General features: G+C 41.6%; 1 protein-coding gene across 1 annotated transcript in view; it reads left to right on the top strand.

The window, feature by feature from the left end:
* The window catches only part of grin2aa (glutamate receptor, ionotropic, N-methyl D-aspartate 2A, a), a 154,089-nt gene that overhangs the window by 11,578 nt on the left and 126,216 nt on the right, over positions 1-16,295 (top strand). The window contains exon 2 of the mRNA XM_039824234.1: positions 550-1,050. Within this exon, the coding sequence (XP_039680168.1) occupies positions 553-1,050 (498 nt within the window). The 5' untranslated portion in view covers positions 550-552. The remainder of the gene's footprint in view (positions 1-549; positions 1,051-16,295) is intronic.

Genomic DNA, 16,295 nt, shown 5'->3' with positions numbered 1-16,295 from the left:
TTACTCTCTTACACAAGCATACATGCACATAATATTATTGTCCTGCACAACATTGGAATTGTAATAGAACCAAATATATATGAATGTTCAATACAGTTTGAGGAGGATACATGTCACTGTCACTTATAGCGCCCCCCTTATTACTTGCTTGTCAATCTCTGAAGGTTGAGATATTACACTTGTAAACTATATAACTGTCTGCCTGCCTCTTCCGAACAGCACAGCTTGCTCCTGAATCATCTGATCCTAGCGTCGTGACCATAAAGTATATACTTGTTAGTCATCTTCTCTTTCTCTCACCCCTCCGCAACTTCCTCTCAAGGCCATCTCCCTCTCCACAAGGTTTATGTGTTTAATAACATTACTGAGAAGAAATGGAATAAAAAAGAAAGATGCAACCTAAATGTGTGGGCTCGAAGGGCTGTGCATTGACAATATATCTTCCCTGTCTCTCTATCATCATCTTTCCACACTTCTCTCTGCCACCTCCTTCCCTCTTTTTGATCTGTCTTCATCTCTTCTGTTTTCCCTCATTCATTTCCCATGCAGGGGATGAAGTGGTTTGGCATTATGTCCCTCAGCAGCAAAAGGAGTAAGAGGAGTAGAAGGAGCGGCAGTTGCAGCAGTAGCAGCGGTAGTAATAGTGTGCTGCTGTCCTTGACTCTCCTGGTGGCGGTGACCCTGATTGCGGACCCTGTGGCGGCTCAAAAGCAGCGAACTGGCAGTGCCTCGGAAAAAGTGCCGGTCCTGAACATTGCGGTGATCCTGGGACGCACACGCTACATCTCAGAGCGGGACATCCGGGCACTGTGGAGCAAGGAGGACCCCATCGACGTCAACGTGGTCACACTGCTGGTCAATGAGACCGACCCGAAAAGCATCATCACCCACATGTGCGACCTGATGTCCGGGACAAAGATCCACGGTGTGGTGTTTGGGGATGGCACCGACCAGGAGGCCATCGCCCAGATTTTGGATTTTATTTCCTCGCAGACGCTCATACCCATCCTGGGCATCCACGGAGGCTCGTCCATGATCATGGCTGATAAGGTATGGAGGATCATGGGTGGACGGATGATTGCTGGATGAGTGTTTGACTTCATGGTTGTTGTTGATGAATGGATGAAGTTGTGAAACACCTGACACTGCATGAAAAGTGGGATTTCCGTCCCCGTAAATGCCTGTAAACGCCCGGAAATCCCCCTAATTTTCGGCAGTTATCGACAATTTACAGGCTGCGAACGTCACGTTCGTCTGTGCCACATATTGTCGGAAACGAACCATGACGTATGTGGAGACCCCCCGCGGAGGTGTTAATGGATCTAATTAGAATATGAATAGGCGCCTGGCCAGAGAACGTCTGGCCTGGCTGGAATTTCCTCACTCAGGATTGGATGAAACCACTACTTTTAAACAAGAAAAATCTCTCGTGATTGGTTGACAGGTCTGTCACGGGTTAGGCTATTGGTCAACCTGGGCCATTATTATTATAATAATAAAATTATATATATATATATATATTTATTTATTTATTTATTTAATATATGCTATGTAGTATATTCATGTCATGATTATCATAGTTAAAATGATTTGCCAGGAACGTGCTGTTTATTCAAAGATAGAGCTTTATTGACACAAAACACAAACGCAATCAGAAAAAAAAAAACTATGTACAAAGCATAGGAGACACACAGCACACACAACAAATATCCCAAGCTCACGTGAAGCAGCACCGTCCACATCTAACCCGCGGCTGCCTCGGAGCTGGAGGTAACCGGCAGAATTCGGTCCATTTAGCAGACCTCTGTGGTGCGTTGTCCTGTATGTCTATGGTGGCGCACTTCCAAATGCCCACCTCACCCGCAGCCAGCACTGTCTCGCATCCAGCAGCTGTAAAATCAATCAATAAAGACAATCAGTACTGCGTGATATTTATTTATGGACACAACACACCTATGAATGCACCTAAAAAATATTCACATTGACCAAACGGATCTAATCTTACCATCTTTTCTTCTCGACCGACTCCAAGCTGAACTCTTCACAGCTTCTACCCGCGATGCCACATCTGGTTGTTTCTAGCTGAAGCTCCTGCTTGCTGTCTCGTAATGTGTCTTACAATGAAATGAGAGTGGTATGAATAAAAAACATAAGTCACAGTAAAATTAAACATGGAAAGATGAAAAAGTAAAAATTACTTACACACAATGGCGTCATTATCAGCGTCATGTAAATCTGGACTTGCAGACAGCTCCGAGCAAATATAGGTCACAGCCTCGTTATGAGTCGAGGTTAGTCTGTAAAAAAAAAAAAAAACTATGGTTAAGATCGGTATCTATTAACGTATCTATGTCCTTATACAGAAGAGTTAATGAAATTCATTAAATGAAAGCATATTCTTTAAATCTTACCCTTGCTCCGGTTCGTAGCGTCTGCTACAGTTTGTCTCAGAGTTGTGAAGACGGCGGACTGCTTTCTGAAAATTACGAGACAAGAAAAATACACTTTTATAAAACAACTCACCCACTCAGCTCTGCCTCAATAATGAATGGCGCTGAAAGCAGCCACAGCTCTGTGCTGCTCGCGTTTAAACTTGGTGGGGTTTAAAACATTACTGCCAAGTCTAAGTAGCCTGTTTAACATCCAAAGACAGTCATTGTACGATCAAGAGTTAATAAACAGTACAGACTAGCTCGCCATTTCATTAATAATCATATACTTACGTTGTCTTCTTTTCTGTGAGCGCATCTTTGGAGCCCCGGAGGAGACATGGAGGAGAGAAAAAACGCTCCAAACGTCTTGAACAACTCCTGTGTGTTTCCAAGTGAAGTTTGACAGAGTGTACCGACAACTCTTTTACCATTTGGCCTGAAATATTCCCATGTTTCGGAAGTTTTTGCTCCAACTCTCAGACTCATCTCCCATGTCCCGCCGATTTTTTTCAAATGGAAGCAGTGAGGGCGGGGGTAGGGGGCGGGGCAGTATGATAGAGAGACCGTGGAGCAGATTAACCAGCAGGGCGCGAACAGCGCACCCACTGGTGTGGAGGTGAATTACAGTGAGTTATAATGGATTACTGGGAAAGTTTAATAACAATAGGACTATTGAAGTCTGGATTATGAGGCCATTTCAGCAGAGCCAGCAGCTTCATATGCCATGGACATGTGAATATGGTGCTGAATTTGCCAGTATTTTAAGAAGAGAAATGGTTGGGACCTTGTCATGCAATGACAAAGCTGATATGCTTTATGTGAAGCCCAGTGTTTTGGTGTCAGCAGAAAGACTTCTCTTAGAAAATTGTACAGTGGAGCCTCTGTCTCCATTCCACCAGACAGTGTTGGATGAGCAAGACCAAAGAAAGGCCACTGTAGTCATGACACTATGCACAGTGGTTGAGCTCGAGGAGACTGCGACTGAATCATGGAATGCACATTTTACCTTTTGTGGCAAAGCCTGTAAAACTAATTGTTGAAATAAATTGTTTTGTGTATCTTTTTTACATAACATTGGTCATTGCTAATGATATACAAAGTAATTAATCTAGCATACTTTCATTAAATAAATCAATTCAAGCTAAAATTGAAGAGTCTACAATTAGGCTATACTGAGTCTGATCTATTTTAAGAGATTTTCTTAAAATTAAGTTAATACCTTTTAGAAAAATGTCACCTGGGGTAAAACTCCCCCTGCTGCTACCATGATTTGCATTTGTATAGCTCACAGCATTTTCATTTACATGTGAAAGCCTCCCCTAGAATTAGAGGGAGGGGGGGTCATGGGGGGACAACTGCCAAGCAAGGCCCACGTCAATTTCTGACAATTTACGGCAGTTTTCGGTGTTGCCTGTAAATTGCCGTGTACAGCCGTAAACCTGAAGTTCCACGACAATATACAGTGCCGAATACTGACGAAAATCCCACTTTTCATGCAGTGTGATGTAGTATGGATCAGACTGAATGGGTGATTGGGTAAATTAAAATCTTTACATTAACCGACGATTGAATGATTTGGTTTGGAGTGATTTGCCAAAAGTTCTGGCTTTGAGTCTTTGCTGAACCGAGAAAATCAAGCACACACTCACCTGTCACCTTTTACACATTTGGCGGTTGGGGCTGTCGAGAGCCAGTAAAATAGTAATAATATCTTAATAATATCATGCTAACAGACTGGGGGAAAGCCTTGCCAATCACCTTTCAAATATCAGTGTAGCTGGTGTCAAGAGAAGGAAACAGAGATAGGAACCAGGCTAGCATTGGTGAAAAGAGATGGCGTGGAGGACATAAAGGGGGTAGGAGAATGAGGTAAGTACCTGCAGAGAGGTGTTGGAGGAAACAGTAGAAGAAGAGAGTACTTCAAAAGCAGCTAGAGAACAGAAGAAAGGGAAGACGAAATGATGACTGAAGAGGAAAGGGTGAGGAAATATGGAAGGAGTGGGTGTTTGCAAGTTTGGCTTACGGCAACTGCGTGGTACAATGAGCTGTAATCTTGGAAGTCTCCATTCATGGTGCAGGATTCCTTCAGACAAAGTGCAGGAGACCCCATTGGTTCTTACGTTTGAATAGGCAATGCCTCTCGCCTGCCAATCACTTTGAACTGTGAATAGAAAGAGATGAACATCACGTGATACTGTGGTTTCACGAGGCAGTGCTTAGCACTTGGGATTCATCAGATTCACAATGAGGATATTCTTATCTGTGTTATTAGCCCAGAAGATCAAAGACGGCTTACCAGACAGTGTGTTAGCCAGACTTAAAGATGCTACATATAGCATTTTGTCCATTGTCAAATTATTGACATATATCTTTGTGTAATTATTGTTATATTATTAACAAATGAAACCGGGGCCTTATCCGGTGGTATTGTCAGTGCCAACAGTTTTTGATAAATCCTAGCTTCTTTTTTCACAACCTAGTGCCACTAGTGTTTGTCTTTTCTTGCACTGCCCTAAAGAGGAGATTTAGAGAATTTTTAACAGTTAAAGTTACATAGAAATGCACTGATGTATAACAATTTTTATTTTCATTGTCACAGTTATCTTTTTTTTTAATGGCAATGTAACCAAATCAACACCACTCAGGCATGAACAAATCTAATTATTATTTTTACATCTGTAGTCAGATAACCGAACATACTGTTTGGAATACCTTAAATCTGAAGTTGATAAAAAAAAAAATCTTAACCTCATGTTCATTTTAAACATGACTTATAATGCGTAATGCATAGTTTGTTAACATTTAAGCTTACAACACATGCCTCTTGCTCTTGTCTTTGACAAATGGAGGTTGCGGGCCGTATGAAAAACTGGCCGACATTGGATATGCCTGCTGTGGAGCCACTCAGCGACTACCTTGTTTGTTTACAGCAAATATACAAATGTCTTAAAGTTACTGCGGTAATGGTTTATTGATCCTGTAATGCTACATGTGGCTCCTTTTTAAGAGGAGAGAAGGGGATAAGTGTTGGAGGATAGGGCAGAAGTGGAGGGAGGTGAGTGTTGAAATAGAGGTGGAGAGGGGAAATGAAGGAGGGATAATCTCTCAGTCTGACCAGAGGCGAGGCTGAGTGGAGGGGAATTACAGAATGTCCTGATTGGCACCTGCCACACTCCACCTACTTCAGCAGCACACATACACACAGCACATGTCCCCTGTCAGCGAGTGTCATTGAAACAGCAGCAATTCAGCTCCCTGACAGCAGTGTTTCCTCTGCAGGAGCAGATGAGGCGAAAATAATCCACTTTCAAGTGCTCGACCCACCACTTTGTCTTCACTTTGTTTTCTTTCTCACATTTTCCATCTTTTCTCCCAACGTATCTATCTGTCTATCTGCGTTAGCTTCAAATTCACGTCACAGTTCGTGAAGTTTGTCGTCGTTGTTGCTACTTCGACGTTTCTTCTGAACATTTTGGGGATGGGAATGTTTTCCCCTGAGAACAGTTAATGTAGTGTGTAGCTGAGGACACATTACAGGATAATCATGGTTGGTTCACACCAGATTTTTAAAAAGATAAAATCCAAGCTGGAGGTTTGGTCGAGGCCAAAGATGTGAGCGTAGAGGTCAAAAAAATCGAAACGTTAAAACATTAAACCATAAATTGAAATTTGCACGAGGAGTTTTGATGTGTTGGGGAAATAATCACAGCTGTCCCACAATACTTCCTAGTTATTGGGCCTGCAACTGATTATTGTAATTATAAATCAATCAATCCCTCAATTATGTTTTCCTTTTAAACCTTCATACTATAACATGTCGTACAAAATGCTGATCGTAATTTCATTAAGACCAAGATTAATTCTTAAAATGTCCTTACCGACGCACAAGCCACAATCAAAGTATGTTCCATTCATAAAGATATGAGAAATGAGAAATTTGAGAAGGTAGATTCAGCGAACATTTGTCTGATAAATGATTTCATCTATTTACCAAAAACTAATCTTTCAGCACAAGTTGCCACCAAATAGTTATATTTGTTATTCCTATTTAGCTAAAATAACTTTCTTTTGTAAATAAATGGTCCTTAAATGTATCTCTTCTGTCTCACATGTTAGACTGAACAATTTATTGTCATCCTGTCCATCACTTAAATTCAAAGTCAGCAGGATGATGCACACAAAAATAAAGTTAAATCTGTTTAGTGAGTGCTGCAGTGTGCTTCCCTCCCAAACAAGGATTAAGATTCTCCCAGTGGGTCCTCTGCTGTATCCTCTCCTTAAGGTTTACATTTTCCTTTTAAAGTTTATATAACTCCTCACCCTCTGTAGGTTAAGGTTTTATACGTCTACCCTCAGAAGTGTAAGTAGAGTCTTTCTGCCGCCTAGTTCCATGCAGATTTTCGCTAATCCTCATGTGAAATATGAGGAGAAACTCGCCTCCAATGATTACGCCTTGTAAGACCCTCAGTGTGTTTGTCTATTTGCGATTATGCCATCATACTTGTGTGTGCATAGACGTGCATGACATTTTCATGCGTATACTGTATATGCCTTAATGCCTCAACGTGCACTGGATATATTCTGTGTGTGTGTGTGATTCCTTTGCCCTGTCACTTGGAGGCTAAATCTCTTGGGCTGAGGACTCCATGTAAACCTGTAGAGAATACTATCGGAGAGCATCCCTATTAAAAAAAAAAAAAAAAGATTATTTACGCCTCATCTCCTCTGTCTTTGCTTTCTTTCCTTTTTCTTCTTCTTGTGTTGTCCCTCAACCCATCTCTCTATCCTCCTCTCTGTCTTTCATTCGTGCTTGTTAATTAGATAAATCTCCCTGCGTTAGTCCCTTCCATGCCTCTTTCAGCCTTTGTTGAATAATGCGCCACTCGCCTGTATTGAAAAGAATACATTATTGATTGAAGGAAAAAAAATGTCCTCCATTGCTGCATTCTCAGCACTTCACCGCAAAGGTACAACCCATGTACAACCCTGGCAGCTCCTTTTTAAAACTGGGTGGGTAGAAAAAGAAAAAAAATCTCAATTTGTCTTATTTTGCTCATTGCTGACATTCCGTACCTTCTCTCTTTCATTCTTTTGTCTCTTGTAATTCTGTCGCTCTTGTTCTTTCTTGCATCAACTTTTTAAAGCTTGCCCTTTCTCATTACTTTATCCCCCTGTAATTGTGCGGCCTGTGAGTATGGCCTGGCTTGTTGATTGGCTTCTTGTAATTCTCTCGTTAAATGGTTATCGACTGGCTTAGAGGTCAATAATGGCAACTGGATCATGTTGGGCACGAACAGTCTCTGCATTTCCTAAGTCTTTGTTAGTGCCTACCCTAACTCGGAACCACATATTGAAACTTCTAGTTCCATGTGTCTGTCTTCTGCTGCTGCAGCTGTTTTCTTTTTCTCTTCATTTATTTTTTTTAGAGCGCGCCTTGTGAATTTAATCAAGGTCTGAATGCACCAGATGTGTTAACAGCAGCGATGGGAGATGTCCCTCTTTGTTTAGCTTCTTGAAGAATAACAAACACTTGGCTTCTGAATAAAACTAAAAGTGTTCAGTTGAAGAATATATATATATATATATATATATATATATATATATATATATATATATATATATATATATATATATATATATATATATCTCTGCTTCCTTAGCAGTGTAGCAGATATGAACATGTATGTTTGTGCGTGTGTGTGTGTGTGTGCGTATGTGTTCTGCATACTGCCACATCAGTCTTGCCTTTGCTCCTGCACAGTAATCACCTTCCGTACCACATTGACATACATGCAAACACGTGTTTGTCTATACTTGTGAGGACCCTCATTGGCATAATGCATTCCCTGGCCCCTAGCAAATTACACATATAGCTTCGCTAGGGGACGCAACTATGTCATGGCATGAATTGTGTGTGTGTGTGTGTGTGTGTGTGTGTGTGGAGGTCCTGTGGTGGTCCTTTTTACCAGTAACACAACAGATGCTTAAGGTTTGTTTAACAATAGAAAACCAATAAAAAGGTGTTCATCACTCATTGTATATGTTCAAATGCCTAGTGTAGTGTGGAAGCCTTTGTTTCTTCATATAATCGGCCAATTCTGCCCGGAATAGGAGGGTTAAGAGTTATTATGTTTGTACAGTAAGTCGACATACAGCTTTCATTTGGGACTAACTGGACTCCGTGATGGTAAAAAGTAAAACCCTGTAGCCGCCACTGTTACTCAATGTTTCTATTTTCCTAATTAAACAATGACGCACAAGCACACATTCGGTATCCACACATGCCAACTTGCTGCAAGTGTATTTGTGTAATGTATTGATCCATAATGGCGAAATTTGTCGATAGATCCCAGGATGAACAAGATGTTCTAATTATGCATATTGATCAGCTCTAGTGCTCTTGTACACCTTTTATCTGTGCCTAAATGTATGTATGTGTTTCATGGCAGCTGTCATGGCATATCATATACACACTTGAAGTAACTACCAGCTTTAATGTAGTAGATGCAGGCGTTTGTGTCAGTGTGGGGCGATATTGTGATCAAAGGACATTATTCATCCATCCCTGTTGTTGTCTCCCCACAGGCGGTAAAATTACACACACACACACACACACACACACACACACATACACACACGTAGAAGGACTCTCATGTTTGTTGCTTCGTGGTCGTGTCAAATAGCAAATCAGAACGGAAGGGAGGGAAGAAGAGAGGGAGAGACTAAGAGAGTGTATGGAAATAACATTTTATAATATTACTCATGAGTTTGTCCAATTATCGTGTCGAGATGTTAGTTTTTGTTTGGCTTAAATCACACTGTCCTTTAACTAGAGCATCTCCAGCCTGCTCAACCACTGCAGCACTGTCACACACCTCTGGGCAGGAAATATTGTGCTTGTGTGCCTCTGTACCAATATATATTTATGCATTTGTGTCTATGTGCATGTACTTTATCAATATCTTTCCAACAAAGGCAATTTGTTTTTGTGTGTCCGTAATTGGCTCTGTGTGTCTGTGTGTGCGATAATGGCATCGTTGGGGGTGTTGTCAGATAGCCTATTACCTCGGTAAGACTGTCCTCAGTGAGAGTCCCATGGCACCACTTCACTTGTTAGCTCTCTTTGTTTTGTATTCCTGGTTTGTTTAGCATTTGTGTGAGTGTGTGTGTTAAAGTAAATATGAAAACACGTACGTGTGCATGTGTGTGCGCAGCCGCTGTATGTTTGAGTGTGTGTGTAAATCCAATAGCTAGATGCAGCCATCTTGCAGATGAGAAATGGCCTCTTGCTTCTCAAAGGGAATCGATTAGAATGAATATCTGGGACTAGAGGAAATGGAGCTGTTAGCTTTTTCTATGAGTACATTTCCCTCTTTTTTTCTTCTTCATCTCCCTCTTCTTTCTGGCTTTCCCTAATGGCATCTGTTCCAAAGTATAGAAGGTTTCTATTTGAGCTGCATAGTTTGAGCTTTACTTGGCCTGTGAGCTCCTCTCTCACGTTGTCTCTTGTGCTACCCATATTCCCCTCGTCTCTCTTCCCCCTTCCTCTTCTCTTTTCCTTTTTTTTCCTTTTATCCTCCTCTCTCTGTATTTTCCTCAGCCCTCTCTCTCTCTCTCTCTCTCTCTCTCTCTTACTTCTTTTTCTCCCTTATGTTGCTCCTTCCCTAAGTCTCTCAGGAGAGCCTCGGCTTCAGCCTCAGGAACCAGAAGCCGTGTATACATAGATTACAGCAACATGCGCGCTCACAGAGCAGCGCGCGCACACACATACAAAGTTCCATATTACACAAGCGCACAGATGCTCGCAAAAGAAGAGTGCATTTTAACAGTGACAAGCTGTAGCCAGGTAGATGAGTCGGGTCAGGAGTTGCAAAAAAAAATCTTTTCTGTAATAAAATTGCGTGAATGGGTACCCCTGGCCCTGTTCAAATTAAAAGTTATGACCCCTACTACCCAAAGCATCTTTTCCACTCTTAAATTAATCGAAAAAAGCTTGTGATGGAAGGAATAACACTTCTTTATGTGATAGCTAAACGGGAATATAAATTGATTTTGATGTTGCACTTGCAGTGTAGGCATTTACTGTAGTCTTTAATCTCCTTACATACTTCATCTTCTCCATTTTGCCCTTCTGCTGCTGCTTGGGTTCATTTTTTCGCCGTTATCTTTTTCCACCGAACAAATCGCACTATTTTTGAAGAAGCCGCTCATGCTCTGAGAGATGCCTAAGTCTGCATGTCACACTGCTACATTAAATAAACATAAAAAATCTCTTTCAAACTATTTGTTTTCGCCATTATCACTACAAGTGATTTGGTGTGTGCCAGATAGAGCGTATTGTCACTCCGCGGTGTCGTTACAAGGATAAACAAACAACTGCCTGGCTAACATCAGACTAATCCTCTTGTCTGTTTGTCTTGTGTGCATTTGTGTTTTTTTGTGTTTAAATGACTGTCAGAATAATGTGTGCGTGTGTGTGTATTTTTTCGGTGGGTTTGTCTATCCATCTTTTTGTGTTTCTCGTTGATTAACCCAAGTGTCTCAGCAGTAAATTGAATTTCTGATCTGCTTGACTCGACGCTTGTCAGCCACCATAAGCCGACAGAAATACCCTACAACAAATATAACATAAGCTCGGCGACTGGGAGACTGAAGAGAATAACGCAGCTATCGCAGCTTTGGAGGAGCAAATTTTGTCATCTCCGCTTAAGCCTGACTAATGTACAGATAACACATGCATGCAGTCGCTGGCTGTGAAAGTCTTTTCATTCCTCATTGTTGTGTCACGAGGCCATTGCATCAACGTGAGTATAATATTTTTAAAAAAATCTCCCTGTGGCTCAAGCCTTCAAAAAGAACCATTTCCTCATTTTCTTAATGTTGAAATTGTTTGATTAAATTAGACTACACTCGGTCTTTAAGCTGCAGAACCTCAGTGGGTCTTAATTCTTGGTACATACTGGAAACTGCTACATTATGAGCGACAGCTTCTTATTAACTAGAAGCATCTTTTCGGAGGACTTGTCAATCACAGTTATAGTGGAGGGAGGGAGACTGAGATAGGAGGCAGAGGTTGGTTTTTCAGACTGTATTATAACCACTTACAGTCACTCATGCTCCTGAGATACACACAGATGCATATCAACTAACATTGCCCTCAGGGAGGTTGACCTGATGGCTTATTTATGTTGACATGAATATGTATTTGTAACACTAAACGCATGAGAAGGGGAGTCTAAATTGACAGCTTGTTCAGGATGTATAGCTAGGGCTAGGGGTATCGTTCAAACACTTTCGATACCTTTACCGATACCAATAACGTGACTTCTGAAAAAATCTTTCAGCTCCTACTATGTAAGCCGTCTCTGTGTAACGTTTTTTTTATTTTTTTTATTGACAAAAAGCAGTATACGGAGAATCAGGTAAACAATAATAGCACGTGAGCATCAAGTGTACAAACTTATGAAACAAAAAAATAAAAAAACATACAAAGCAATACGAATGCAGAAATAAAATCATTACATAGACAAAAAACAGGGTACAAGAAGACATACATTTACAATTAGTCAGAGGTTTCGGGGGAAAAAAAGCTCTACAGCTTCCACCATTTTAATGCTTTTTTTTTGTTATCCAACATTCTAAGTGACTTCAGTAGAGATTTAAATTCTAGGAGCCGTCTCTGCGTAGAGTTTTTCTTGCGTGTCCCTACAACGTGTAACGTTAGACAGCCAATCACAGATGTGATTAGGTCTTGGTAGAAGCATGCTGCGTGCTGTTTGGTGCTCACTGACGCTGATGAGATTTACTCCTTAGGTATTGAATTTTGGTATTGAATGACGAGGCATTTTTCGATACTCAATACTTCAGAGGTAATTTCGGCAGTGCCTAAAAAGTATTAAATTCGCTACCCAGCCCTATGTATAGCTGAAAAACATTTTCTGGTAGTTATTATAAGGTAAAAACCCTCATAGCCACCTCGATATATATGACTCCATATACTGGCTGATCCCCAACAAGTCCTGTGGGTGGTGTGTTACAATGACAGAAGGCAATAAAGAAACCAGGGACAAAGAAAAGAAAAGAGCACATGGCAACATACTGCATCAGGAATAGATGTGTACATTTAAGGCGTACAGTACTTTGCCTTTTTATTAAATGTGAACGTATTCACAGCCGTGACACCAAATAATCTTTGAAGTTCGTCAGCTGATTTAATAGCTTATATACAAATTATATTGTAAAAATATTCAACAAAAAATTGCATGATCAGCTCCGGTGAGGGGCATCAAAACTAGAATGGATGGCAGAGAGAACATCTTAAAATGGCTGCCTGTGTAGCTATGTTTTGCAGCCGCCAATCGACTGTTACACACACACAGCGAAAAAGTAAAGTGATGCTAACTTTGTTAAAAGGGACTAATGACAAGTCAGTCAGCGCTTAACTGCTTCAGAGGACAGCGAGGCTTGATCATGCTGAGTGGTGCAACACACGCACACGCGCACACACACACACACATGCGCACGCATGCACGCACACGCATGCACGCACACAGTTATCTTCATCTCACATTTCAGTGCATATCTCTTTCTCTGGTGCAGTGTAGTGTCTTTGTTCTGTGATTATCGGTGCAGTCCATTCTCTAGGCTTGTTTCTGCAGACAAATACTATGACGTCTTGCCTTTAGGCTGCTTTGGGATTTGAATAAAAATACACCGTGCTGGGAGGTCAGACAACAGTCACGTGCTTTAAGTTTGATGTAATTAGATGAGCTGCTGAATAACGGACCTCCCACTCCTCGAACTTCATTTTGGAAAAAGAGGGTCGGAGGATGGGGGAGAGACCGATAATAGACGGGGCAGGAAACATTTTGCTGACTTATTTTTTAAATAGGTCATTGAAAAAAAAGTTTGAAAAAAAGTGAAAAAGGCATCTCAGCTTTTGAGTTAGGGGCTACAATTGCACAGTTATTTCTTTTTTTTTGACAGAGCAGAGGCTATCGTTTAAACCTTTTACTCCCGAATCTTTGCGGCGTTTCTGTGTTTTATTCCATCAAACCAGAAATCCCTGCATTCCTGCAGTCCTTCTTTCTCTGTCATCATCTCCTCTCATCTGCATTTCTCATCTAATCTTGAAAGTCTATCTGTCCTCCCTTCTATCTTTCTTTTTTCCATCGCGGTTCTGTTAAGTGTTTGAAGATTGTAGTAAGAGATTTCTCCTTGTATCTATCAAAGCCATGTCGAAAGGAGTTGGCAACCGCTGCACCCCGCACTCCTTCTACGTGCGCACCCATCCACACTTACACGCACACACACACACACACACACACACACACACACACACACACACACACACACACACACACACACACACACACACACACACACACACACACACACACAGCACTTAACAAAGCTATGTCCATTGCCTTTCATAGGTTTCAGGAACATTGTTTGATTCAGCTCTTTCTTCCTTAATGGCACCACTTTTTCCTCTTTTTTTCTTCCATTTCCTTCCCATCAACTCTGTCTATTTCTGACTTAAAAGAGCACACGTACACACAAGTATACATGCAGCATACACACAGTCATGCATAAATGCTGTTGCCACATTACTCCGCAGTGACTGCAGTGAAGGAGCACAATCACATTAGAATAGGGCTGGCTTGCTTCTCTCGTCTGCTCAGTGCATCCTCTGTAGAGCTTCGCTAGCGTAGCAGCACAATTCCATTAAAATGGACCATAGTCTATCCCTCAGCGTTAGCGTAGTGTAGCCTAGCCCAGCACTGCACCATGTTGGGGGCAGTGAGCTGTGCTAAAAGACAGGGAACGGAGAGATGCAGGCAGCGAGAGAGTGACATGAATTAAATATCCCTCCGACGAGCCTCCTTCCTTGTTTCACTCGTCTCTCCATTATGATGGAAAGCCCCGTGGAGCATGAAGTCAACCTTAATTGTTCTGAAGTAGCTTGCTAGATGGGCGCAAGGATGGATGGATGGGTGGAAAAAAAAGGGATGACTTGTAAGAACGTCCCTGTGTGACAAGCGGCGAACAAGCTGTGGGCACCGTGGGGGGGCTCTTAGGAAAATGGCATGTTTTATTGGCTCACTCAGTTTATTTGTCTCTCTCCCTCACTTTCCCCATCTACGTAATGTACAGCCAGCACTTTGGCTCTTAAAACTTCAGCTTTGAAAAAAATAAAAATAAAAGGATGCTGTATCTCAGCCATTACCATGAAAGACAACTTAAAATGTCTTGTCGAGCCTGACGAGAAACTGGAGTGTCCTAATGTCTGACTGTCTACTAGAAGCTACACATGCTTCACAAACTTTTATTTAACACTCTAGAACTGGAAGTAACAGAATATTTAATAGCCTCAGCTCATGCTTGTATCTATCCTTTTGCTAGTTATGTGTGGTCGCACCTAATGTTTGAAAGATTTACATTATTTTTATGTGTTAAGTTAAGCTATGAAGCATGTACTGTATGTAGCCTACATGAAAATGTGGCAGACATACTGTAGTTTGCAATCAGTCAGTGTGACAGCTACATGATTTGGAAATATTCAGCAAGACACTGCTATGCGGTAGCTTATAATGTAGGCTTCAGTGGGTGCGAACGTGTCCCTCTAAATTTTTGTCTTCCTGGTTTTAAATGCTGCAGCGAAGGACTTTTTGGATGGAACTATTTTTAGTTTTCAGGTCATTTGCAACTTGTCTCAGCCCTCTCTGTTCTTTTAACTCCCACAGTCCTTAATATGTAGCCCTTAAAGTGTCATGTCACATCACGTAACTGACGTAATGCCCTTAGCCCTTCGGTTTTTAGATTGTAGTGTTTGGGAATTCAGCTGACTTCGAAAGATAGAAGGAAGAGAATGGGGACAAGGAAAAAGTGACTCAACAGCTTTCTCCTTGAAAAAAAAGCGCCAGAGAGAAAGAAAGGAAGATGGAATGAGCCCAAATGAGGGAGTTAAAGATAGAATAAGAAGCATGGAGAAAACCGGAGAGAGGCTGAGGGGCTTTTAAAGACGAATTCTTTAATTAAGTTGATAGTGTGTGGTTATGGGCGATAAGGTTTTTGCTGAGAAAAGTCAGTGCACATCCTATTAACCCAACCCCCAACCCTTCCCGCCACCCCCACCTCCCATACCCCCACTCCGCATCCTCCCCCGGTATACTGTAATTACTGTATGCCAACACTGTGTGACCCTCTAATCCGTCCTCCTCTGGTACTTAAGGTGAAAGGGCTACAGCTTTGTGGTTTCTGTGGTTCAATCTTTTCACCATAGACTTTCCATCCTTCTGCAGGGTTACTTTGGAGAATCTAAGGCTGGCTACACACTGGCTGCGTGGCGTGAGCGTGTCAGCTGTGTGGCGTGTGCGTTCATATTTCGGCTCCCATGTTAACAGGTTAGAGCTTACACACTGCCTGCGTGACACGCACGTCTCAGACGCGGCTCGAGCTGCGCCGAAAACGCATGCATGCTAGAAATAAAACCGACGCCTATTTTTCAAGCAAGCGTGTTGGAAGCGTTTCCAGGCAAAATAGAATAGGAAAAGATGTGTATATGTGTGTAGCCGGCCTAAGTGTCAAACAGAGGAAACTAACAGTTACTAGCAGATGGATGCACTCACTGAAGACGATTTAAAGCAATATTCATATATATTTTGGCTACTGTTGGCAGCGGAACAAGCTGTAAATACAACTTTCACACATAATCACTTTGTCATGGCTAAGGAGTTGTCAAACAGTTGCCTATCTCCACCAACTCCTTAGGGAAATATTTTTTTAGCAGCCAAATGCTCCGCTAGTCGTCGGTACATTAGCGCAGAATACATCTGAATACGAGGTTTTTAAATATGAGGT

The sequence above is a fragment of the Perca fluviatilis genome, chromosome 15 (assembly GCF_010015445.1).
Source record: "Perca fluviatilis chromosome 15, GENO_Pfluv_1.0, whole genome shotgun sequence".
Lineage (NCBI taxonomy): Eukaryota > Metazoa > Chordata > Actinopteri > Perciformes > Percidae > Perca > Perca fluviatilis.
This window is presented reverse-complemented; position numbering and strand designations above follow the sequence as displayed.